General features: G+C 54.8%; 10 protein-coding genes across 10 annotated transcripts; 5 read left to right on the top strand and 5 right to left on the bottom strand.

Annotated features, from left to right (window-relative positions):
- Positions 1-1715: 1715 nt before the first annotated feature.
- Positions 1716-2469, top strand: LMH87_003644 (uncharacterized protein; the record flags this gene model as incomplete). The annotated part of the gene is made up of 6 exons (XM_056194747.1): positions 1716-1730; positions 1831-1841; positions 2075-2150; positions 2201-2284; positions 2361-2374; positions 2436-2469. The coding sequence occupies 6 exons, from the start codon at positions 1716-1718 to the stop codon at positions 2467-2469; spliced, it is 234 nt and encodes a 77-aa protein (XP_056048444.1).
- A 2174-nt stretch (positions 2470-4643) lies between these two features.
- Positions 4644-5781, top strand: LMH87_003643 (uncharacterized protein; the record flags this gene model as incomplete). Its single annotated transcript, XM_056194746.1, has 3 exons — positions 4644-4923; positions 5368-5488; positions 5589-5781. 3 exons carry the CDS (start codon positions 4644-4646, stop codon positions 5779-5781), a joined length of 594 nt encoding a protein of 197 aa, XP_056048443.1.
- A 23-nt stretch (positions 5782-5804) lies between these two features.
- LMH87_003642 (uncharacterized protein) lies at positions 5805-8549 on the top strand (the record flags this gene model as incomplete). Its single annotated transcript, XM_056194745.1, has 1 exon — positions 5805-8549. One exon carries the CDS (start codon positions 5805-5807, stop codon positions 8547-8549), a length of 2745 nt encoding a protein of 914 aa, XP_056048442.1.
- A 1025-nt stretch (positions 8550-9574) lies between these two features.
- LMH87_003641 (uncharacterized protein) lies at positions 9575-10416 on the bottom strand (the record flags this gene model as incomplete). Its single annotated transcript, XM_056194744.1, has 2 exons — positions 9575-10068; positions 10152-10416. The coding sequence occupies 2 exons, from the start codon at positions 10414-10416 to the stop codon at positions 9575-9577; spliced, it is 759 nt and encodes a 252-aa protein (XP_056048441.1).
- Positions 10417-11682: 1266 nt separating this feature from the next.
- On the bottom strand, positions 11683-12596 carry LMH87_003640 (uncharacterized protein; the record flags this gene model as incomplete). The annotated part of the gene is made up of 3 exons (XM_056194743.1): positions 11683-11858; positions 11947-12176; positions 12250-12596. The coding sequence occupies 3 exons, from the start codon at positions 12594-12596 to the stop codon at positions 11683-11685; spliced, it is 753 nt and encodes a 250-aa protein (XP_056048440.1).
- A 1457-nt stretch (positions 12597-14053) lies between these two features.
- On the bottom strand, positions 14054-17395 carry LMH87_003639 (uncharacterized protein; the record flags this gene model as incomplete). Its single annotated transcript, XM_056194742.1, has 3 exons — positions 14054-14612; positions 14699-15120; positions 15179-17395. The coding sequence occupies 3 exons, from the start codon at positions 17393-17395 to the stop codon at positions 14054-14056; spliced, it is 3198 nt and encodes a 1065-aa protein (XP_056048439.1).
- Positions 17396-17809: 414 nt separating this feature from the next.
- Positions 17810-18895, top strand: LMH87_003638 (uncharacterized protein; the record flags this gene model as incomplete). The annotated part of the gene is made up of 3 exons (XM_056194739.1): positions 17810-17851; positions 17915-18046; positions 18119-18895. The coding sequence occupies 3 exons, from the start codon at positions 17810-17812 to the stop codon at positions 18893-18895; spliced, it is 951 nt and encodes a 316-aa protein (XP_056048438.1).
- A 150-nt stretch (positions 18896-19045) lies between these two features.
- On the bottom strand, positions 19046-23148 carry LMH87_003637 (uncharacterized protein; the record flags this gene model as incomplete). Its single annotated transcript, XM_056194738.1, has 2 exons — positions 19046-23083; positions 23146-23148. The coding sequence occupies 2 exons, from the start codon at positions 23146-23148 to the stop codon at positions 19046-19048; spliced, it is 4041 nt and encodes a 1346-aa protein (XP_056048437.1).
- A 116-nt stretch (positions 23149-23264) lies between these two features.
- On the top strand, positions 23265-23928 carry LMH87_003636 (uncharacterized protein; the record flags this gene model as incomplete). Its single annotated transcript, XM_056194737.1, has 4 exons — positions 23265-23278; positions 23433-23489; positions 23549-23642; positions 23734-23928. The coding sequence occupies 4 exons, from the start codon at positions 23265-23267 to the stop codon at positions 23926-23928; spliced, it is 360 nt and encodes a 119-aa protein (XP_056048436.1).
- Positions 23929-24216: 288 nt separating this feature from the next.
- On the bottom strand, positions 24217-24756 carry LMH87_003635 (uncharacterized protein; the record flags this gene model as incomplete). Its single annotated transcript, XM_056194736.1, has 2 exons — positions 24217-24478; positions 24581-24756. 2 exons carry the CDS (start codon positions 24754-24756, stop codon positions 24217-24219), a joined length of 438 nt encoding a protein of 145 aa, XP_056048435.1.
- Positions 24757-25027: the final 271 nt, after the last annotated feature.

Here is a 25027-nt window from a genome sequence, read left to right as displayed (position 1 = left end):
TGAAGCACCGTACCCTATAGCTTAAGTTGAAATATGTATATTTCAACCTAAATTCATCGTGAGGACTCAAGTATAGTCCTTCCTAGGTGGAATACGAAGGTTGTGCATCCTGTGTTTGTTTTGTTTTTTAATACCCTTTGCTTTGGAGGGAGAACTCGTTGCTCTTCCCGACATCAATGCATAGGTTTTTGACGAGTCGAGGCATAGCCGTCAGGATGTCGCAGTTGCAGCGGTGTCAAACGGCCAGGATTGACTGGAAATAAAGAAAAACCAAAAGGAGCGACAGGCAGACTACCCATCATTCAACCCAGGCAACCGCAAGTTAACCTTACACACAGTTCACTGTCCCGTACTAATCACCAGTTCAACTTGTTAATGTCCGGGCATCATCAGGACATAATTTAACCCAGCAAAATAGCAGAGTGACAAGTAAGTCCGAAGAGTTAGTTGAATATTAGTCACAAACACAGAAATCCCGATTGAAGATGTTGTCACAGTTTCGCACTGTTGCTGTCCTTATTCCCTACCCGCAAGTGAGACCTTGTGTTGGGTTTGAGATTGGACGGCTAGCCCCCAGATCTCGCGAGGAGGCGTCTGCACGATTTAAGCGACGTGAATCTCACACATCCAGTGAGCGGCGAAGCCTCGTCACACGAGCTTGGGTTGAAATGACAAATGGGGCGCACAAGTGATAGAGTTGACGAGATGAACTTTGGATGGGGTAACTGAGGTCGCTTACATCTCACCAGGCGGTCATGATGCCGTGATAGAACTGATCCGACTTGCGGTATGAGCAAAGGGAGATGCAAATGGCCGGTCAACACGACGTCTGCAATGCATTTAGTGAGATGCGCCATCCAGATCAAATAAGACAAGAGGGATTGAGTGGACGACGATCCGGGTCCGCTTGGTTGCACACGGCGACAGGAGGTTGCGCTGGTCCGAGGGCGACGATGTCTGTATTCAGATTTCCGTAGCGGCGTGGGATTAATTTGCCCATCCTGGGCGAAACCCAGTTTGAGATTTCGATTCGACGTCCCCTCAAACGGGGGCCGCTACTGGGATAGCATCGTCGCTAGCAATACCAGCTGAGCCCACGTCATTTGCAGGGATCACAGGAGACCACGATCCATGCAGCAAAGTTCTGTTATTACTGGCAGTCTGTGCCCAAAGAAATATGGGCAGCGCTCTGCCGTAGCTGCGGCAGTGCTCAACAAGATTAAATTCTATGTCCGGAAACAGAACATCACCGGCCGATTGCTGGACTGAGTACCAAATCTCGAGATTCACAGCCACATTGCCAAGGATGGATTTGAAGCCACCACAGCGGACGGCGCCGGAGCAACTGGACCTGCATCCGTACGCGCTGGAGGATTTCTCACCGAGAACAACACACAGCAGAGCGATTGTGATGGAAGAAAAACACAGTGCACAATACAAATAAGAAAGGGCCCCAACCCACCAAACATCTCTCAGTAACTAGCGCCGGTCAGGGGTTTGGCCGACACGAACGGGGGGCATCGCTTCCTTGCAGACTGGCGCATTGCGATTGTGCAGAGTCAATTCCACCAGTATCCACTGCAATCAAATAACCCCCCATCCCAAAAACGGTCACGGTCATCCAAAGCCCCAGGTTCCACGAGATGACGAATGACTTTGGTCAGGGCAGTTCGTTAGTCCCGGGGGCGGCGCCCGGGCGCGCGGGTTCTACCAGCATGACACAGGCGGAAGTGAGTGGCGGGCTCGTCTAGTCTTTTTTTTGGCGACTGAAATAGCATTTCGGAAAGGAATAATAATCCGAAGCAATTGGTACCTGGGCATCTGGGCCAGGCAAATACACAGTACTTTCAACCCTGCTGAAATGAGAGTTGGCCGGCACGCCCACTGCAAATCGCAATGCCAAGGGAGTCGCACAAGGGAGGAAGATTGGCGGCGCTAGCACCGGGATGGCGGGAGCAGATTATGGGGGGGAGAGGTGCAGCTGCTGTTCCACGGGCCATTGATGGTCGTTCGCATGACACACTGCTATCAACCATGTCTCTGATCGACTCGTGGAAGCGGTGACTTGTTGCAGGCTGGGCTCAGAAGACATGCGAGTCGTTTGCCCGTGGGACCTGAATATGGAGGGTACTGAACGGTACTTGTTGCAGGTACCCTGCCTCACCCGCACTACAGATATTACAGTTTTGACTCAAGCAAGATCTGTGTCTCTTGCCGACTGGCATCGGACACACCCATGCACGCACATCACATCTTGACTCAACCATGTTTCCTCCACGGCGCAGTTGGTGCACATATGTAGTATCACTGTATCAGTACCACCCCCCGGAAGCTACCTTACAGGCCCGTCGGCCTTCTAGAGTTGGGGCTGCAGGTATGTACGCAAGTACAGTACTACCAGTTCACGGTATCTGATATTCCTGGTGCGAGGTGAGACGTGTCATGGCATACTCAGTAGAGCAGCTCTAAACCTGGAAGCTGTGAAACCAGCCCTTCCCAGTCGCTCTAGTCTTATTTTGAGATACTGGCAAGGGCCGCATCCAAATTGCCAAGGTCGCATAATAGCAATAGAAAAAAGACGGGGAACATGGCCGGCGATGCCAATGTTTTAGAGACCGGCGGCAAGGCAGTGCAGAGTGGCCGTGCACGAGGATACGAAGCGGCTATGAATATCTATACTCACAAGGGGGTGCTGCATTGACCAAGCTGATGTCCTCCTGCATGTGGGCGGCTACTCGACTGGTTGACAAGCTAACCCATGTTCACGGTTGCACTGCGCCGCACCGTGCCATCCGGACCGCGGCCGCTGCCTGTGTCATTGTTTACTTTATTAATTTATTGATACGTAGGCTCAAGGGAGGTTGAAAATACAAATCGAGGCCAGTGTTGGTTCATTGTCGCATACTGTCTGTGGCGAGGAAGTCAACTGGATACGACGCGAGTACACGTGTGTACCTGCGTGCATATTGACGCCCGGATGCAGACACAGCGGACTTCAGTCATTCTCGGTATAAGAAACGAGATGTTTCATACCAGTTGCAGTGCAGGCGCCTTTCTTGGTGACGCATCGCGAACTGAAGAATTGCCACGGCTATTAGACAAGCTGAACTTGGTTGCGCAAGAGGCTCTGTGCTCCTGTGTTGTTGTGGGCAAAAGCAACAGGGAACTCTATAAAATGGATATGGTGCCGAGGGTGCCTGGGACTAACTGCGAGTGGTTCGATTGGTAGCCGTGCTCTTTTTTTCTCTAAGAAAGCTTGACTAGAGATTCGCTTTTCGTTCATCTTATGCTTCCAGAAGCGGGGCATGTTCTATAACAGTGGTATAATTAGCTCGTTCGCGTATCCTTTTTTGAAGCTGCCAACTGGCATGCAGGACACAGGAGAGGGTAGATGCAGGGCGAGACGCTGCATGCACTTTGGCAGCAAAAGCAAGGGGAGGCAAAATGAGGGCGTCACGGGAGTGTGGGTATGCTCAGTGCTGGCAGCAAGCCAACGCCAGAACAGGAGACCGAAGTCGACAGCACGACTAGTGTCGAGTGGTGTTGCGAATAACATAAATGGATGAGTGAAATACACCTAATATTTGCTCCTAGTTCGACTCGTTGCCACACACAAGTTTATGGTTTGGATGGATCATCAGGCCGTGTGCCTGACTACTGGCAGCCTGCCCTGAAGGCTCGTACCGTGCGGGGCCTAGCGGACCCACAGCACCAAGAGCGCTGAGATGGCGCCGCATTTTGGTTGCAAAGTTGGCACATTGGCGCACCAGCTGACCCATTCGCAGGATCCAAAGTGGGAAGCCAAGGACGAAAAGCGAACGAGTGGGTGGCCGGGATGATGCAGGACTTCTATTTGATGAGTTGCCAGCTAACTGAATCGATGCATGGATGGCGAGCTGCAGGAGAAAAAAGAAAGCAAATCGCGAGATGGATGCAGCGTCAGCCATGGTGGCCGACCAGTTGCCAGTGTCTGCCGGCCGCCAGACCGGTCGAGGGCCAGCACAGGAGGCGGGGAGATGCTCACGCTTGCTGCCGCACGACGGTACACAGCACATCGCAGCAGCGTTTTCCCTCGCGGAGCCAAGATGCCTCGTCTCCGGTCCCAGGTCTGCGGGAGCTGGCTGCAGGTCGTTGCCATCAGCTGCCTGCTGCGGCTTGCACGGCAGCCGGTGGTGTGTGGCCGCCGGCCGTTTCTTGTGGTTGCGAGAAAAAAAGGGGCGCGGCCAGCAGAAAAGGCAAACAAGAAAACCCCATCATCAAGCCACAATGCAGCAATCCCCAGGAGGCTGCTTCTGGTCGGCATATTTCGTGTTCTCTAACCTATGATGGGGCTGCGTCAATCTCCGGGAAGCGGGCTGGGTCTGTCCTGTCAGCGTCCACCATTTCATTCTTGTGGCCGAGTTTGGCACAACGCCCATCCCATTCCGTCGGCGCTGCGTGTGCCACGGGCCGTGCTGGGCGCCGTTGTCTGACGTGCGCTTGTAAAATATAGATGCTGTTGCAGCAAAAATCAGGATGCAGGCCACAATTGACATCAAATCTACTCTGTCCGTGCTAGCCGATGAATGGCGGATTAGGATATTCGACAGCTGAGCCTTGTTGATGTATGGTAGCTCAGCAACAAACAGCCAAAACATGGTTACATGGCACCGTCCGAACGCAGTTTTAGGCGCTGCGCCGTAACAGATAGCGTGCTACAGCGCTGCATTGCCCGCCCCCCGCTGCAGTGCGTCAGCGCGGAGATGCCAGGCAAGCTACGGAGTGCAGGCAGGGACAGAGGTACACTACAGGCTCTGTTCCTGGCTGTGCACGCTGTGCTCCAGGCGCACCTGTACCTGCGACTTGGCAGCTTGCCTTCCCTTGCCTTCTGCCCTGCTGCCAAGTATCACCCACAACAGAGTCCACAAAAATACGGCGCTGCAGGTAATTGATTTTGATGTGCTCCGTATCCGTACGGATACCCTCTTTGGCCACGAAGCCCGTACTGCCATGTACACATTGCCATCCCAGTTGGACCAGCGCGTAAAATACAGAGGGGCCCCTTCTGTAGCCAGTTGCCAACCTGGGCAATTTGGTGGGCAAATCGAAGGGGACCCTCCCCACGGCCGTCTCCACCAGCCAACAAACAAACCTGGCCTAGCGGCTGGCTGGCCTTTTTTGCTGGCCGCCGGCTTGCTGGGCCATCTGTCTCTGTCTCTCGCTGGCTGCCCGTCTGTCTCGCTTTCTGTCTCCGCCCCAAGCCTGGCTCTCGTTCTTCTTCTCACTTGGCCCCGTTTCCTCGTCCTTCCTTCATTCCGCATCTTCACCTCTTCTCAACTTTCGACGCCTGTGCGCGCCTTTTGAATCCGCCCCTTGGTGCGATTCCAGCTGCTCCTCGAATTCGAGTTGTCGCTGGTCTTGGCCGTCCGCTCCTTTCTTTTTTGCCTCATTCGTTTCATCTGCCTTGGTTCTTCTGCCCCCAGCATTTTGCCCCGTTTGCTTTCTCAAGGTGCGTGTCACTACTCTCGGTGCCGTCGACGACTTCCTCTCGTCGCCGGCTGCCCATGAATCTGGCATTGCCTGCGCTGACGCAACCTTTGGTCCCGTAGATACACTATTTATGAAGCAGACTTTATTCGCCCTTACGACGTCCTTTGCACACCTCCCACGACTTCGAATCACGACTTTGTTCCGCCATTGCGCATCTCGCCTTTCGCATCGCCTTTCGCGTCGTCCTATGACCTTGACATATTTATAGTTTCCATCTTTGAGCATATTGCCGCTGCGCGGCTGGAGGAATGATGGCTGCCACCCTCGGCCCTGCTATGGGCCGCAATGAATCGTCTCCGACGTTGCAACCATTGACCTACGATGCTCGACAAGACACGCTCTCGACTGCCTCGTCACGCCGAGATGCGCCAGTCGCGATTCCCGATTTCGTTTTCCCTGCTCAGCCTGCTTCTTCCGAAGAACTGGTTCCCGAACTCGCAGAGCAGCCGTCGCCCGCATCTCTCAGCCACGAAGAGTTCCGCTTTCCCGTCCATGACAATCGTCCTCACCGGCCTGCTGCGCTTCCCGACTTTAGCTTCAATCCTGGTGCTTCTATGCCCACTAGCATTAACTCGCCCGTGCTGCTCAGTCCGCCTACCTCGCCGCACTCTCCCAACCCCACGCCCTCTCCGTCCAGACCGGTTCGCCATGGCCACCGTAGAGGGGGCAGCGAGTTTGTCGGTGGAAGCATACGCGATGGTAGTTCTATCGCTGTCATGAGCACAAGCCCAACAAAAGACGCCGGGTTTCCTCAATCGCTACAGCCTCCACCGCCCCGACGAGGCCATAGAAGAGGCATGTCAGGCGCCATCTCTACCAATGACCTGCCCATTTTGCACCCGCCCGCCATGGACTGGACTTTCAAAGGCAGCAGCGCTCCTAATAGCCCGACCAATTTTGACCGGGGAATCAATGCCACTATGCCTCTCGCAGACGACCCTCAATACTTAGCTGCGCTCCCTGAGCCTGTTCAGAAGCCTCCCACGCCTACACGCTCAGCTGAGCAACCAGAAGCCTCCATGCCGCCCAGCCCTAAGCCCGCGAAAACAACCGCCAGAGCCCGTGTTGGTTTCTCAGACACTCTCGAGTTCATCCCTCGGCCATTGTCCCTGGTGTCTAGTGATACATCTAGTACCGTGACCGCGCGACCAGGACACTGCATGTCTGAAAGCATCTCTTCTGTTGTTTCCCCTACTTCCGTCAGTGATGATTACAGCCCAGTCCCTCTCTCACGCAGCCCAACCAAAGAGACACGAGAATCGAGACCATCGACGGCTGGTGCCATTCTGGAGTCTTTTGCTAGCACTCAGCCCGAGCAGATGAACACATCCCCCAGACGCCGAAACTCTATCCCCGCACTGATTGGTGTCGGGGAACCTGCTACCGTCGGCCCCGCGCTGCCTAGCCCAACGAGAACACCAAAGCGCTGGTCATTCTTCGGCCCCTCGAGCACATCAACAAGATCTCGCCCTATCAGCTCAAGCTCCTCTGATTCTGCCTCGCGCACTCACACTGTCTCCTCCTCGGACCGAGGATCGGACTCTGAGACCGCCGAACCGTCAAAATCGAAGCAAGAGAAGAAGAAGAGCAAAAAGTCTCGAGCACAAACTGTCAAGGGCTGGGCTGGCTCTATTTTACCGATCAAGAGCAAGGGGGACAAGCGCAGATCGAAGCCCGGTGCTGTACGACCACCAACTCCCCCACCATCTGTCACCCCAATGGATGAAGACGAAGATGACGAGGAAGAAGATGCCGCACAAGATGCCGCTCCTGCCCCACCTGTGCGTGTTCAGCCTCCAGAGCTGCCCACGTTGGTGACACAGCAGCCGCGTCGACCAGACGAGATCATGTCGCCCATGATTGATCTCGATGCTGCACTTGGTCCATTCAACACGCCACTCCCACACAATCCCGAGTGGGAGGCGGCTCAGCGCGCCGCTGGTAGTGCTGGAAGACGCCGTCTGCACAGTGCTCAAGGTATGAAGGGATTCGTCGGCCCAGGTATGCACTACCACCGACGGGCTGAATCGGCTCCTGATCTGCCACCGTTTGATGCTGGTCGAGCTATTATCAATAGATTTGGTAGCAACTCTACAATGGCGGACGTCTTCGAGGAGGAAGAGGAGGAAGATGAAGATGAGGGCAGTGATGGAGGCAACACCACCGGCGCCTCAGAAATGTGCAGCAAACCGGAAACCAACGCCGAAACTATCATTTTCAGTGACAGTGGCTCGGAAACTACGAGTCTCCGTGGCCTTGCTGTACGCCGAAAGAGCTCAGGACTCAGCGACAAAGATCACATCGGCGCTCGCTCTGTACGTGCTGAATGCTCGAGGACTTCGCTACATGAGAGCGTCATTGTCGAGGAGCCCAGCAGCTCGAAGCCTGTTTTGCCAAGCCCAGTCGTTCTGCCAAGCCGCCGAGATTCATGGGACTCGGGTGCGCCGTCACCGAAAAGGATTCTGCATATGCCAACCAACGAGCTCTTGCCTGTTGATGCTGTTCCCCTGACACTTCCACAAGGCGCCTCGATGCCACTAAGCCCCTACTCGATGAGCACAGTGTCTTCGCATCCTTCGCCAAGGTCACCCATGTCTGATGCTCAGCGTGTCTCCACAGCTCCCTCTTCAGTGGCCGAAGACAATTCATTCCGGTCTCTGCTCATGGGCGAACCTGGACCGGAAGTACGCATCTCGATGGACTACGATATTCCCTCTCTCACTTCCAGCACATCGACTATGACAAGAGAGAGCGGGTTCCATCCACAAGCGCGTCCTCAGCCGAGCGTACTACGTGACCAGCGACCGGTTTCTGTCTCCTCGGCGGCATTTGGTCGTCGGCGATCCAGCCTTATCAGCCTCAGCCGACTCATCAGCAGCTCCCATGGAGAGCGCAGCAAGCTCTCCACAGAGCTGACATTTGAAGAGGCGGAGAGCAGAGCTGCGCGTAGCAGCAAGACGAAGAAGTTGGGGCGAATGATGCAGTTCTGGAAGCCAAACAAGCCTGGGCCCTCTACGTGAGAATAACCCAGCACGCAGATAACGGTGTCCAAGGAGAAAGGAAACCATTCCCACGACCTGTATATGCATCCTACAACATAGCAGCTCCTTGTTTTTTACACATTCCTAGGTGATGGCAGAACAGTCTATTGGAGAGAATGGGGGCGGTGGTCTCCAAGACAAAAGAGGAGGAAAAGTATTTTGGCGGAAACACCAACAAAGAGCCTCGCGCAGGGATGACTGCACACAGTGCAAGTCTCATGCAGTGTTGGCGACATGTTGGATGAAGACTGAAACAAAAAGGCAAACCCCTCCCCATGATGATGTACATAGCAATTTTCTTTCCAGTCTCCATTTTTTTTTTACAAAGTCCATAGCATGAGGGTTTGGGAACGGGGTTGCATTTGTTTGATTCCTGCTCTTCTTTTTTCTTTTTGTTCAGTCGGGCTGCTTACTTACTTTGCTTGTTTAGCGAAAGGGTCGAAATGTGTGTTTTGACGGTGGCCTTTTTATTTATTTTTTGGTTTAGCAGACATTTCACCGAGGATCTGGTTGCACATTTCTTATCTTTTGGTTTTGCAAAACTTATATGAAGAGAGAAAAACAAAGAAAATAAGGCAAACAAGGGAAACAAGAAAAACCACAAAGGGTGCATAGAGATAGCACAAGATGAAAGAGTTGCAGAATATACTACCAAATCAGGCACTTGTCTTGTATCTGCATTAAAAAAAGTGAAATGACTTGTATTTTGCATTGATCCTAACTAGAAATTCTGCCATCTAAATAGACTATTGTGACGCTGGCAAGAGGTAGCTTTGAAGTGCTAGGGCAAGCAAGCATGGCTATATGTGATATATACATGTGTGGTAGGGTAGATGATAGTGATGTTATATATGAGTGTATAAGGACAGGCGGGGTTCTCGTGCAGTGATAGGTATCGAAACATTTCCAAATTCGTATAAATCCAGTCAGGTGCGCACACGGAGTTAAAGACAGAAGAAGCGATTGGCGTTTGTACATGCTAAATGGTTCGGTTTTGCAGCCTCTCAGATGAACATTTTGGCGACGCCGTTTACAAGGCCACTGGACCAGTCCTCGCCGCCACCGCCATGGCTCCTGGCGCGACCAAAGCCCTCGAAAGCGTCAAAGCTGCCGCCGCCGCCGCCGCCGCCGCCGCGAGAATAACGGTCATAGCTGGCGCTTGCGAAACCGCCGCGGGCAGCGCCGGCACCAGCACCAGGGCCGCCGCCAGCCATGCGCATGGCGTCGCTGACGAAGCCGAAGCCGTCACCGGAGGCGGCGCGCGAGGCCATGCCCAGCGCGCGCTCGAGGGACGGGGGCATGCGCAGGCCGAAGCGTGCGAGGAGGGCGGTGAGGGCGCCGCCAGTGACGAGGGGCATGATGACCATGAAGAAGACCTTCCAGGGGTGGCGCTTGAACCAGTGTAAGAGGTCGCGGATGAGGCGCTTCAGCTGCTTGTAGGATCGCTGCATGAAGCCCTTGCGGGGGGAGCGCTTGTAGTACGAGGAGCGCGAGTTGCCTGGGGAGATGTCGCTGTTAGAAGAGGACGGGAAAGGAAGAGGGCGGGAAAGGAAGAGAGAGAGAGGGGGGGGGGGGACGTACCGCCGCCGAAACCAAAGAGGCTGCCGCGTGAAGTATTGCCTAGAGGGAGGCCGAAAAAGGAGCCGCGCGAGGCATTGTGCTTGTTGTAGGAGCTGTCCTTGCCAAAGAAGTCGCTGACAAAGTTGCCGGAGCCGCGGTCGCGATCGCGGGAGCTGGAGCGGGAGCGGCGACGCTTGCTGGTGCGGTGGCGCGAGGAGGAGCGGCGATGGTGGCCGCTCGAGGGGACGGAGAGGCCTTCTGTAAAGGCTTCGGGGAAGAAGGGCATGGTGGTTGCTGCTGCGCCTTCTTTCTGGCGTATGTGTATAGTATGTAGGTGTATCGAGTTGGTGAGCTTGGCTGGCTGGCGGCCGGTAGGAGCAGCAGCGGGAAAGCTTGATATTGTCCGCCTCGGAAAAGAGCGGCGACTGTATCAAGGATAAGCGCCGTCCAATGTTGCAGCTTGCGACAGCTGGGCGCACTGAATTGGTACGTCGGTGATGCTGTAGCGAGGTTGTAGTTTCCAGTGGCGGTAGGTAGGTTGAGCTCTGGTGTAATTTTGTATGAAATTCGAGCAGAAGCAGACGTCAAGCGAAGACTAGGGAAAGAAAGCCCTGCCTTTGCCGAACAAATGAGTCAAAGGAGGAAAAGAGGCAGAGCAAGGAAATTCTTTTAAAAAAAGTCTGTGTGGTCCTTGTCGTAGATGGAGAACAGGTTGTTGTGCAGGATGCAAGATGCAGGCAAGAGGAGTCGCAGCACGAGTCGGGACCAATCCATTGTGGCAGCCCGTCTGGAAGGCGGCCGGTACCTTGTCCGTGGTGCAGTACCGTACCAGTACCTGGCCGCCTTGACCGTAAATTCAAGTGGCTGGGAAGCCATTTCCCCATCTGAGGCTGGCTGGCTGGCTGGCTGGCCGGTCCGCTTAACAGCAGGCAGTGGCCGATGCCAAGCAAGCGTGTTAGTGGGATACGATGTGCCATACTTGATCAAACCACAGGGGGCCGGTCCCCTGTAACGACGCCAATGCACCTCAACGCACGCCAGAGGAGGCCGCTAACGAATCCACTGCAGAAACCCATATCTTTCCAGGGGGGCTTGTCGTGGGCTTCTTGTCATGTCGGTTTTTGTATTCACAACTTGTATTTTTATTATTTTAAAAATGCATGTATCTCAAATCGTGTAGCCAGAGATCCATCGCGATTGGCATACCCATCGGCCCCCAAACGGCCCAATATGGATCCCCGTCCGTCGGGCAGATATTGACATGCACACCGATGGATGCCTTTGCGGGCCGTGCACTTGTACGACATGACTGAGGCCAAAGACAACCGACACGGCGCAGGAAATGCTTGCAGCTGCATTGATACCGGATGATTTCTCACTCGTAAATTATCTTATTCCACTATTTTCAAGCATATACTATGACTCATTCCAGGCAACACTTGCTTGATGGGCAAACACACCATCTATACCGGTACTCATCCATCAGGTCGCGTAGCCACGGGTCCAAGGTACATTTGCTTCATGGATAAACCCATCATCCACGCGCATACATCTATCGGGTCGTGTAGCCACCGTTGGCAAACAGCGTCTGGCCCGTGATCCAGCCGCCCTCGGTGACGAGGAAGCGCACCAGCGGCGCAATGTCCTTGACCTCGGTCAGTCGGCCACCCAGGCCCTGGCTCTTGTGAAAGGCCACGGCTTCGGCCGACTCTTGCGGGTAGAAGAAGGCTAGAACGAGTGTCAGTTTTCGCTTCCCATGCTGTGGGAACTTGTTGCTGCTTTTGTTGCAGCTGCTGCAGATCAAGGCACAACTCACGTGTATCCATCGGACCGGGCGCAATGGCATTGACGCTCACCAGGCGCGACTGCAGCTCCTTGGCCACGCCCCGCGTAAAGTGCTCGACGGGCGCCTTGGACCCGGCGTACGACGTGTAGAAGCCCGTAAAGGCCGCCAGCAGCGCCGTGACAATGGTGATGATCTTGCCGCCGTCGGCCACGTACTTGCTGCCCGCCTTGAGGATGAAAAAGGCAGCCTTGGAGTTGATGCTAGTTGCCACACAAATGTCAGCGCCGACTTGTTATTTTCCTGCGAGAACAGGTTCAAGGAAAAAGAACCCACGCAAACATGGAATCGTATTCCGCCTCGGTAATCTCCGCAATCGGCTTCTTCAGCACCTTGCCCACCGTGTTGACCACAATGTCAATCTGGCCAAAGTCCCCCTTGGCCGACTGGAACAGCTTCTCCACCGCCGCCTCGGTCGTCAGGTCGCCCTGGTAGAACTTGACCTTGATCTTCGGGTACTTGGACGCAAACTCCTGGCCCAGCGCGTCGGCGTCCGTCTTGGACTTGGCCGAGTTGTAGTGCAGCGCCAGGCTGGCGCCCTGCCCGGCCAGCTGTCGCGCGATTTCGGCGCCCAGGTTCTTGGCGCCGCCGGTGACGAGTGCGACTTTTCCTTGGAGAGACATGGTGGGATTTTTGCACGTAGTTGGTGGTGTTGTTGGGGACGGTTCGTGTGTAAGTGGGAAAGAGGGTGTGGATGTTTTTGTGTGCGAGAGATTGTATACTGCAATAGATTGAGATGGAAGAAGATGCAGCATATGAGACCTCGAGGAAACAACAGGACAGAACGCGCTCTTTAAATAGTTTCGAGCAACTAATTACCCCTCCCTCCCGAACTCTGTAAGCTAGAACTCTCTCAGCCTTGCCAATGACCGCATACCACCACCCGTTCCATTGACGTATCGGAGCGCGAGTGAAAACTCTCTCAAGAAACTAAACCCACCCTGCAAGCTCCTTAGAAAAAGCACATACAAAGCTGAAGAGATGGCAACCCACAGATGAGGACGCGTGCAAATGCCGGCACCGAGCCAAAAGTTGCAACGCCACCCAGCTCTTACCACCATGCCTGCATAACGGTCATGGCTGATTCTACTCCGTACGAGTTCAGTCCTTTCTCCACATTCGGTACTTTGAAAAGTCAAGAAAAAGCAAGAAACCCGAATTCAGCTGCGCGGAGACAGCAAAGTGGGAAAAGAGATCGACATGGCTGGATCGGAATAAGCTGGGCTAGCTGGGTAGTGTAAATCCGATGCGGGCAGCCTTGCACCACCCCATCCCCCAAAACGTCAAAGCAAATCACCGTTATGCCAGCGCAGCGGTAAGCTCGTAAGGACACTGGAGAGCTAAAAAAGAAACGGCGGGCGGCGCTAGAAACGACACTATTGCTGTAAAGCCGTTCTCGCCTGCCTGCTCTCGGGCCCCCATCATCATCAGCAAACAAAACAAAAAAACTCTATTCAGTGGTGCCCATCATCGGCTTTGTACAAGCTTCGCTTTGGGATCGCCCGTACTAACCAGTTTCCATCTCCGTGGTGAGGACGTTTTATTTTCTTCTCTCGAAAGTTTCATCTTCTCCTGTCGGAGCTCGGATGATCTGCGATACATCCCCCTCCGAACGCAGATCCGGAATCAATGTAGCTGGAGATTTTGAATCAACCCTCCACAGAGACAATCGCCACACCCCCGGCGCGGCCGCACCTGCATTTACTGACGTAAACCCGGGGCTTCGCATAATGCCAAGCACAATGTTCGAGCCTCCGAAGGCCTTTGCAGTTTGAAGTTCAATAGGCAGGAGTGCACAATCGGCCTTTCAATCAAGTCATGCTCGCCACTGCTATTCCTACTCGGTGTCTTTTAACCCGACATCAGTGCCCCATCTCCAAGGGTGCCAGTCCTCAAGATTCTCTCACACAAAGCAAGCCTTTTGAAAGGGTAGCCTATTGAATTGATACGGTGAACAGGCTTAGTTACGATTCGACCGCCCCCAGTACGCTGCCCTTCAAGATGTAGCTTCCCTAATAAGACAAATTATTGTACAAACCATGTACTATATTCAACACTATGCACCATAATACACCCTTGATTACCCTGTGCCCTCGCCAACCCTGCCCCGACTCCCCACAGCCTCATCCAGCTCAACGTGTACCCTTAGTCCCTTTGCCGTCATCATGCCATACGCAGACCGCAGCTCATCCTCCGCCATGTCCCTCGCAAGCGTCTCAAACGCCTCCAGAAAGACCGTCTTTGCCCAGGGACAGTGGCGCAGCGCCCGATAAAACACATCCACCGCTCCCTTGCCGCCACCACGCAGCTGCTTCCTGTGCGCGTGCGCGAACCGAATGTACCACACCCAGAGCGCCACGCTGGACCGGCAGGCGTCGCTGCGGACGGCCTGCTCAAACGCCGCCTTGGCCGTGTGCGCGTTGCCCCGGCCGAGCTCGTGCTGGATGGCAAAGAGCCGGCTGCCCACGCAGTCCGCCGCGGGCCGCCGCAGCGTCGTGTCGCGCAGCAGCTGGCGCGTCTCGTCGACGATGCGCATGCCGGCGTCGGACCACTCGAACACCGACAGCAGGATGGCGTTGGCGGGGAAGCTCCGCAGATGCGTGCGTGCTTGGTCTCGAATGTAGACCCTCCGATGGGGCCTATACGTAGAAGAATAAAAAATAAAAAAGGTTAGCTGCTATTTCTGGTGCTCGTAGAATATGGAAACATGGCTATCAAAACGTACCCTTTTGTAGCGTGGAGGTATAGGAGATGGGCGCCAAACTGGACGAGACGCTCGCAGGCGGGAGAGCTGCCGTGTCCGCGCAGCGAGAGTTGTTGGACTGCAGAGTCCAATGTCTGCATAGCCGCGGATATATTGCCTTGTGAGAGTGACATGGGCTCGGATGCTTCGCTGCTGGTCAAGTAGCTGTGTAGCACGGTACATTCGGCTGCTGTTTCCGCGGACTCCATGTCACCCATGGACAATGACTCCGCCATGCTGCCCGAAAACGCAGAGCTGGCTTTAAGCACATCGGCAAACGACATCTCTGCTTGTGCGGCACCGACGGCGCAGAGAGCCCGCTTGGAAGAGTCGAGATTTCCATTTACGAGTGCCATCCATGCCGCAGTATGGTGCAGTCGAAAGCGACTACTTTGTTGGGCAAGCTGCAACCGTGTTAGAACCTGTGGAACAATTAACCTCATAAAAAATTGGGAGACTCACCAACGAAGACGCTAATGCTGACTCGAGGACGTTTGCCGCCACGTCGCTGTTTCCTCTCGCATGCTCCGCGAGCGCATACGCGTTATAGAGTGCGGCATCGTCTGGACTTTGCTTCAGTAGCTTCTTGGCCGTCTTCTTCAAAGACGACGCATCCCGCGCAAACGCAAAGGCCAGGTAATATTCCGCCACGTCTCTGCACCCAGCCGAAAAGATCAATTGGCCGAGCGTAGTCTCCAGCCAGCCGCCATCCACCAGTGTGCTCTGCAGTTGGGACTGCAGATACGGAAACCAGTTCTGTCCAGGAAACAGCAGCGCGGAAGATATCGCAAAGGCGCTGTAGGGCCGATGGAAGAGCGGCGGGCGGCGCACAATTGAATCGTCTTCCTGCAGCTCTGGCTTTGCATCGTTAATGTCCACGCTGGATATGTTGCTCCCCGCAGGAGCGAGGAGCTGGTCTCTGTACAGCGTTCTGGCCCAGGGGCTGGATGAAGCAGGTGGCAAGCCGCAAAAAATGAGAAACGCATCCAAAAGCGAGGTGCTTATGCTCGAGACAAGAGGCTGCGGGACCATGAACAGGAATGGCTCAATGTCGGTGTAGGTCACGACCCGAAACGGGTCATCCTCTGTACCTTCGTCCATTGTCCTTGCGGGCAGCTTGGCCGCATCTGCATGGGCAACCTCGAGCTGGGGCCAAGCCTCAAAGGCATTCCGCGACCGGGCCGCCGCTATACGAGATTGTGCAGGCTCTGGCGGCTCCTCCTGTCCATCCGCAGCCACATAGTGCTTCCATCCAGACGCACCCGCCTCACCGATGCGCGGCACCTCGCTCTCCCAAAACTCCTGAAACGAGTCCGGCACAGAATCATGCACAGCAGCAGCATGGGCCTCCTCGGGCCGAAAAAAGGTAAGCTCCAGAGTAGCCTGCCAGGCCGCGACTGCTAGCTCCTTGTAGCCAGCATCGTGTACAAATCTGGTGGCCAGCAGAAACACCTCCGTCACCTCCAGGTATGCTCGTGTGTCGTCCTTCCCCAGTGACAGGACATGTCGCAGTCGTTCGAGAAGCATCGCCTTGACACTGGTATAGTCAAACCCGGTAATGCTCGTCATGGCAAACTCGAGCCGTACCCGCCACAGGGCATGCGAGTCCGCTCGACCGCCCAGCTCAGCCCATCGCTTGGTCGCGATCTTGGTGCTCCAGATCTTGACACCCTCGCGCATCAACGGCACGAGAATACGCTCTCGGTCCACGGCATCCCGTACATTAGGCAGCGCCTTTTCCAGTATGGACACTTTGATTTCTATGTAGCTGTGCGACTCGTTATCCGGAGCCGTGCCCTCTGCGGAGCTGGCGCGCAGCAGCTCGTCTTGGTGCTCTACCAATTCCAGCCAGGAGTCTATATCTTCGGGATTCTCCTTGACGCGGCGGTTGAGCTGTATAGATTTCCACTGAAGGGGGTTGCTCGTCTCTACACCATCTACCTCGCTCGACGCGGCATCCGAGTCCGAGTCCATGCCGCTGTCGTAGTCCTTTGGTTTGGCTTTGCCCTCTATCGATCGATACGAGGGCTCTTGTTCGCTATCAGAAGAACCGTCTTTTTGAACTTGCTTCTTTGAACTCTTCAAAGACAAGAATCCTTCGTCTGCGTCGTTCTCTCCGGCTGTCGCTCCTCGGCGCTTCCTCAGCGGAATGGGATGTGCGTGAGCCAGCGGCCGCTTCGAGCGGAGCCCGTCTCGGTCTCTGAATCGTGGCGGACCCTGTCCGGGCATGCGCAGGCCGAAGGTATCATTGGGGCCATCATGGTATATCACTAGCCAACCAGATGTACCCAATACTCGCCCACGACCATGGCGATAATAGGCAGGTACCTGCGACCTGTCCAGGGTCCCATATCTTCGTATTAGCGGATCGCCCTTGGTGTCGACTACGAACAGTTCTGGTCCTGATGCGTGCGAGGACGGCTTATCCTCCACGGGCCTCTTCTCTGCGTTGCGTTCGCGCTCACGGGACCGAGGGCGCTCTCTTCGTCGTTTAGACTCTCTGCTGCCGTCATGGCGGTGGCGCTCATGCCTGTCATCGTGATGAGAGCGCTTCTTCCTGTCACCGCGAGAGTCTCTCTTGCGGCTATCACTTGGGTCTTTGGGTTTCTCTTTGCTCTCTTTTGATTTAAACGACCCAAACTTCGGAACCACAAGCTGATCCCCGTCGCCGCTCGACATGGCGTCGCGTCGAGGCTCCGAACCTGACGGGCTTTGCGCGACGTTGGATAACGGCTTTAGCACATGGAAATCCGAGGAAGCAGTGACTGTTTGCAGATATCTGATCGATAACTTGTAAGCAAGCTCGCATCGCGCAACCCTCTTGTAGATGCGCAGGGTATTACAGTGAGTCGCATTCGTTGTGGTTGAGATGAAGTTGAGCAGGCAGCTGTCCTGTTAGCGGTTTGCTGTGGAGCTTTGGCGTCGCCGCTACCCTCTGATAGCTCACATCCGTCAACAACGAGCTTCAGCCCCCCAGGTACACCAGCAATCACATTCGCCGAGAATTCCTGAATAGCCTGGATGGCGCTGTTACAGTCGCCAATTCTCTGGATCTCAGTCACGCTGGTCATTACACTAGCAGTCGCAAGCACAATGGGTCTCTTTGGCGGCAACAAGATGCCAGTGGACGGCAAGGTAGGAGAAAAGGACCCTTAATCTCGCCATCTCTGCACCAAGCTCCTGACACTCTCCCTATAGACAGTCCTGATCACCGGCGGATCAGAGGGCATGGGCCTTGCCGCGGCAACACAGCTCTCTGCCAAGGGCGCCAACCTGATCCTCGTCTCCCGCAGCGCAGCCAAGCTCGAAGAAGCCATCAAGTCCGTCAAGGTATGTGTTTGCACACCCGCCTTGCCTCCTCAAAGAGCCATCGCTAACAGTCTCCTCTCTTTCTTCCCCTAGGCCGCTGCCAAGAACCCCTCGACGCAACGATTCCACTACATCACCGCCGACGTCTCCGTCCCCTCCTACGCCGACTCCGTCGTTGCCGATGCCACAACCTGGAACGGCGGCCGCGCGCCAGACATTGTCTGGTGCATCGCCGGCGCCGCGTTCCCCAAGCTCTTCATCGAGCTGGACGCGGCAGAGCTGCGCCGGCAGATGGACATTAACTTCCACGGGACCTCGGACATGGCGCATGCCATCCTGCGCGCCTGGCTCGCCCCCGACGCCCCCGTCGGGAAGCGCGCCGCGAAGCACCTCGTCATGACGTCCAGCGTGGCCGCCCTCTACACCATCCCCGGCTACGCGGGCTACGCCCCCGCCAAGTGGGCGCTGCGCGGCCTCGCCGACACGCTCTCGCAAGAGGTCATGCTCTATCCGCAGGACGTCAAGGTCCATATCGTCTTCCCGGGCACCATCCTCTCGCCCGGGTACGAGGTCGAGGAGCGCACCAAGCCCGACGTCACCAAGCAGCTCGAGAAGGCTGACCCGAAGCAGACGCCCGAGGAGGTGGCGCAGGCTGCCATCCGCGGCCTCGAGGCGGGTCAGTTCATGATTGTGGTCAACTGGCTCGGCGACCTCATGCGCTTCGGCGTCATCGGCGGCTCGTTCCGCAACAGCTGGATCTTCGACACCCTTGGCGCGTGGCTGGTGCCCTTCGTCTGGATCTTCGTACAGTACGAACACGTCAGCACCTTTCGCAGCTTTGGCAAGAAGCGCGGCCAGCCCAGCGCCTAAACCAACATCAAAAAGTAATTCACGAAACGAGACGAATGAAACCTAAGTTTAAGTTGGGGCAAGAAAACATCGCGCGCGCGCGTATATCTAATAGAACAATATTTGTATATCATAATGCTTATGTACATTTCTTCATTTTTTTTGCACCTTTTAAACTCCGCTCCATTTACCAAACTTGACATAGCGTTTAAACATTTCTCGCAAGATGGCCCTGCCACTTGCATCCATTGCGTCGTTGAGAATCTTGCGGCCCTCTGGTGGTGTAATGTCAAATATAGAGTTCATTGCAGGCTCCAGCGCCTCGCGGATGGGCCGCGGGACATTTTCTGTGAGCTGCAGCTTGACGTACTGCATGAGGACCAGATGCATGTGGCGGCCAGCAGAGCGCTTGGCCGCATCCGTTGCCGAGTCCAGAGAGCTCTGGTGCTGCGTGCGAGACACGGCACCTGCGGTAGGCTCGCAGACGAGTGTGATGAGACGCGCGTACGCATGTGCTTTTGTCTCTTGAGAGGCCGATGACTCTCCTGCCCCAATTTCATGAATGACGAGCCGGTCCAGCAATGTCTGCAGGATGGTCAGGAGCAGGTGATAATGGCCTTCGAGACGCAGCCTGTGCTTCTTGATAATCACATCGGTGAGCTTGCACTGCCAGACATACGGCAATTGCGTTTCGTCAGACTCTTCTTGCGCGGGAGAAAGGTCGCAGATTGTGCTCAATGTGGCTTCAACGTCCCACTGGCTGACTGCGTGCGGCTTCCGCTCGAGAAGTGAGTAGAGCGTACGGCACAGGTTCACGTTGCCCGGCGCGGGGGCTTTGCTGAGAACCGTCACAATCTCACTGTAGGCCGCGGCAAGATCGTAGCCGTCAAACTTGCCCGTGTACTCTGGCGACCCGATAATCTGGCTGACAACCTCCTGGATAGCGAGGGTCTGGCCATCCGTGAAACACCCGGCGCGCATCGCGTCGACCAGGTCTCGCAAATACGCCACCTTTTCTTGCACTCTGAACGACTTGGTGATTGAGTTGGCAAAATCACGGAGGAGCTGATGTCGAAGCTTCTGCGGGAGGGGTGAGAGCAGGTCAAAGGTCTTGGGGGCGGGCAACTGGAAGGCCGTAGGCAACTCGTTGCGCAACAGAATCTGGACTTTCCAGGCGATGATATCACCCTCTGTCATTTTGCTGCTGCAGTTGTCCGCAAATGTCTGTAGAGCCGCAGGCTTGCCCTTGTAAAATTGGGCCAGCGGAGCAGCCGATGGCGCTGCACCAGCTGCTGCCAGAATCAGTAGCCTCTCATCCGAGCCAGGCTTCTCCGCAAGAGCCCCCGCCGTGATCAGAGGGTCAATGACAGACATGATGGCTCTACCCAGCATGCCTTGGCCCTCTGTGACGAGTTTAGTAAGCTCTTTATTGCCCTGCGAGTTTGGTGATCGGGCGACGACCGAAATCAATGATTTGATCAAAGAGTAATGAAGACCGGACATTTTCTTAGACTTGCTTGCGGTCGCCGCGGCAATATATGTAGAGCAGTCGCCGAAATACTTTGTACTTCTCTCGTCCACCTGATCTGCCATCTGCCGAATCGTCGCAGACGCCATTTGTATAAACCGCTCGATCATCTCTAGAATCTCTTCGTCGCCAGGAGATGTTTTTGCAATGCACACAGAAACGGCTTCGGCCAGCTGGACAAGACGGTCAAATGTCATCTCGTCGTAGAATGTCGCTCGGGTCATCATTTTGGTTGTGAGACTCAGAATTTGTTTCCATGATGCTAGAAGCGTCTTCTTGGGCGATTTAATCATTCCAGCAGTATTCGCATTCAGCGTATTCATGACCTTCTCTCGTTGCCAGCGGTTAAAGCTGTCGAGCGGAATGCGGCTCAGGATCTGCAGAGTGAGGGTAGTATCGTTATCGAGCCAGCCTTTCTCTTTGCCAGATTGGCCCAGTGCTTCAATAACTTGATCAACTAGTGTTCGCGCAAGCTTTGCCTCGTTGAGATTCATGTCGTTCGAGAGGAGCTTTTGCCAGAGGACTTGCTTGTCCTTAGTGTCTAGTCCAGAGCCGGTCATTGCATTTTTCAAAGGCTCAGAGACGTCGTCGCTTGCCATTGAGAACAGCCGGTTGAATCGACTACCGCCAGAAAGGAAGACGTCAAGATAGCAGGACGCCGGTATTTCATCTTCAAATATGCTGACCCCAGACTCAGCTCTGTCCAGGACTGTAATCTCCTGGATTGAGGGCGAGGACATGAGTTTTTTGGAAAGACGCTCAGAGAATTTCTGTATCAGCTTGGCTGGTTCCTTGACTGTATCGGTGTCCGTGGCCAAAGCGTCCCACGCGTTGTAGCAGAAGCGGAAGCATTCAAAGGTTTCCGCGGCGTCCAGGGCTCTCTTTTTTAGAGTCTGCTTTACCTTGTCCTTCAATGACTGCCAGATAGCAACCTTCTCCTCAGGCTTTGCCCATTGCATAGTTTTTGAGCTGATGCGCCATCTGGCAGGCAAATCCGGTAGCTCGGCACAGGCAGTCCACGTTATTTGGAACAGTCTCAGGCCAACCACGTCAATAAACGTCTCTCGTTTTAAGCCCTCGGCTATTGTGTCGTTGATCGTGCAGAGAGAGTTGGGGCTGGATTGCGTGGGTTGTGAGTCTAGCCAGCCAACAAACTCGGACAGCTGAGACGCGCTCAACTCCTTCTCAATCAAGTCATGCAAGCATTCGCCCTTGTAATTCCTCGGACCCTGTCCAAACCATGGCGATTGTTCCACTTGCTCGCTCCCCTCGGCCTTGCTTAGCTCCGAAAACCAGAGCTGTAAGAATGCTACCAGATCGCGACGGATTACGAAGCTTTGCCGTATAGCACCAAGGACCTCGGCGATTGGCTGCTGAGACTTTTTCAAAGAACACTTTGAAATCTCCTGGCAGATCGACGCCAACAAATCGCTGCCATCTCCGCTGGTTTGGAATACTGCTGGGTCACAAGTAACAATGCTGCCAAGCAGTGTCCAGTCCGTGGGTACTTTCTCCAAGACGTAGCCGCGGGCAATCGCTCGCAGATGCTTTACGTCGATTGGTGTCGATTTATCGATCGCTTGGCGGATTACAAGTTCAATTAGAGTGTTTCGGTCAGGATTGTTATGCACCGCCTTTTCAACTTCCTCAAAGACTCGCTTCATCCACTCGACGGTGTTTTTTCGCATTTCGCCCTCGGCCCTCGTATCCGAGGACGCTGCGGCTAAGAAGTACAGTGAAGGTGCCGTCATGTGAATTCTTGCCTGAGATACGTCCAACGCACGGGTAACAGCAGCAAAGTCTTGTCGGTTGAGGAATGTCGTTCGGCAAGGAAGAATCAAGCTGCGCTGAAGAAATTCCTGTAAATCCGCGCTCCATTTCGTCTTTAGTCCGGTCGGGGCACTGCTGGTCCCCTTCTCGGACAGATTTTCCAAGATGCTTAAGATGGAGGCCGGTGTGGTGAATAGGTGTGTGGCGACCTCGGATGTGTCGTCAGTGCCCTGCATATGTAGGTTCCAGAGCGACGACGCGACCGTGACCCATTCTTCAGCGCCTTCTAGGTCGTACATTTCCGTCTCAATAAGGGTCTGGCAGACGAGAAACGCGGGCGCCAGAAGTGCAGCCGTATCTGTAGCCGACATACAGAACAAGGATCTAATGTGCTCAGCACCAATGTTGTCTCGGGCGGTCGTAGCTGTCGCGTCGTCGAGGCGGCTCAGTAGCGATTTCAGCGTGTTGAATAACGACGCCGCAGTAACAAGGCACCCGGGTGGCTGTTTCGTTTCTTCGCTGCCAAACTGTGCGGACGATGTTCGTTTTCGCTTCTTGGCGGTGTGCTGAGTGGTGTCGCCGGCGACAGTCGCGATGTCCTTGAAAGTTTGTTGGAGGACTGCGACGAACTTTCTATCTGCCAGAGACTTGGCGAGAGAGAAGAGGGGGATCCGTGTGAATACACAATCCAGCATGGTCCAGGTCAATGGATGGCGGCGCATAGCTTCGGCGGCCGTCGCATTACCGTTCATGGATTTGAGCAGCCATCGGAGCGTGCTCTCCTCGGCGGCATGGAATGATTCATCCGAGGATGTGACCAGCTTGGACCAGAGGAGGTCCAAATTCCCTCCGTCCTCACCAGGACCGCTCTGGTCCAGCCCTCGTACAATCTTGATAAGATTGTCGGCGTCCTGTTGGAAAAAGAGTCTTAGTTTGTTTTGCATGCGTAGGAAGCGCTTTGGTGGGGACCTACCATTGTCATAATCATGAGCACTCAATCAATACATTCCAGAGATACTCTTCCCCAAGGCACCGATTTCATGCCAAAAACGAGGAAGAAATGCGCAATTGCTGCAACGCAAAGCTAGGAAAATGTTCTTGCAGTTGTAAAAACTGCCCCACACCGGCAGCCCAAAATTTCGAAATTCTGCCAGCCTGGTCGTCCCAAACTGGAAATGGGTTCTCCTCACCGCCTTCGGGTGTGGACGCCAAATGGCCTACCATCGACCGGCTGCTTCTCGTCAGGTTTGGCTGTCACAGAAGCAAGCTTGAGAGCTCCCATTGCCCCCCTTTGCCGAGCTCAATTGCATCCAATAGGTACGTTATGACAGCCCAATTGCCAGCGTCCACTTCTAACGCTTTCGCGCGCATGCTAGACTTTCATTCACGATGGCCGATACCAACACTGCCGCCTCAGCTCCCTCGAGCGCCATTTCCCGACCCGTGAGCGAGACTCTGCTCAACGAAAAGGTAGCCTACCACCCCAGACCGCACGACTGAGCAAGACGCAAGACAGAGCGAATGGATGTCGAATATACTAACATGGTTGTGCGAATACTAGTGGGACCGCTGCCTGTCGAACCTCCTCGTCAAGTCCAGCATCGGCCTCGGATTCGGCGTCGTCTTCTCCGTCATTCTGTTCCGTCGCAGAGCTTGGCCCGCTTTCATCGGCGCCGGCTTTGGCGCTGGCCGCGCATACGAGGAGTGCAACTTTAACCTGAAGCAGGCTGCGCGCGACCTCAAGAAGAGCTCATAGACGAATCGAGGCGACAAGCTGCATCGCAGAACAACATAGACATGTACAAAATGGAGATTTTGGAGGGATGGGTAGGGCCGGCAAGCGAAACACGATATTCGAAGCACGGACTTTGACGCTGAGCGATGACGTCTCGGGCGACTTTCAGATTCGGTAGTTTTCTTAATGTACAACAAGACTCTCGAACACAACCAACCATCTCCAAATGTTTTTAAACGATAATACAGTGGCCATCAACGGCATTCCTTTTCAGCTCCTTGCTTTTTCCCTTTGCCAAGTGGTATTCAATCATATCATAACAATCTGCAGGCCAGTTTCATCATGGCTTGCGCCGTGTCCAGACGACGCAGGTTTCATATCCTCATGGTCGTCCTGGACCGGTTCCTGAGTGGTGGTTTCTCTGTTGGTAGATGGCACAAGCTGGAAGCGCCTTGATCCTGGAAGGGACTTGGTGTCCTGTCCGCTGGCGGCTGCGTCGACTGAGGCAGACGCTGTGACGCGGCGCGTCAGGGTGGCTAGCTCCCTCTTGGCATTGTCGGCAAACGAGACACTGCGGCGACGAACCGATTCCATGAAGGTACCAGCGTGGTCGCGTGGGGTCGTCCCGGGCGAAAGCAGGTCCCTCTATGACACCTCCCACTTGTCGCTGTACACGGGCTTTTCCTCGTAGCCGTAGTCATCTTGCCGCGCCTTGCGCTCGTAGTGCGGTCTGAACCGGAGATTGATAAAGACAAAAAGGCCGAGCAGAGAGACGAGGACCAAGACGCCAATGGCGAGAATCATAATCTCGAGCCTGCTCTGCTCCAGGGACCGATTGATTGCTGACATGGTGTGAAAATTGTGAAGATTAGAGTTACAAAAGGTAAACAAGGGCTCAGTCGCGTGTCCTTTATCGGGACGACGACAGGAGGTGGCCTGGCTGCCCCTGGTTCAGAGAGCGGTCGGTCTCTGAAGTCGGTGAAGGAGACGGTGGCTGGTTGGTACCTAAGGATGCTCGCGTAGTACTAGTGAGGTAAGGGTCTGAGAGGCAACCTTAGGAGAAGAAAGTTTAAGATTTTAGGTAGGTTCGGCGAAGTTTCCATAGGGTGCAGTGCTAATG

The sequence above is a fragment of the Akanthomyces muscarius genome, chromosome 2 (genome assembly GCF_028009165.1).
Source record: "Akanthomyces muscarius strain Ve6 chromosome 2, whole genome shotgun sequence".
Lineage (NCBI taxonomy): Eukaryota > Fungi > Ascomycota > Sordariomycetes > Hypocreales > Cordycipitaceae > Akanthomyces > Akanthomyces muscarius.
This window is presented reverse-complemented; position numbering and strand designations above follow the sequence as displayed.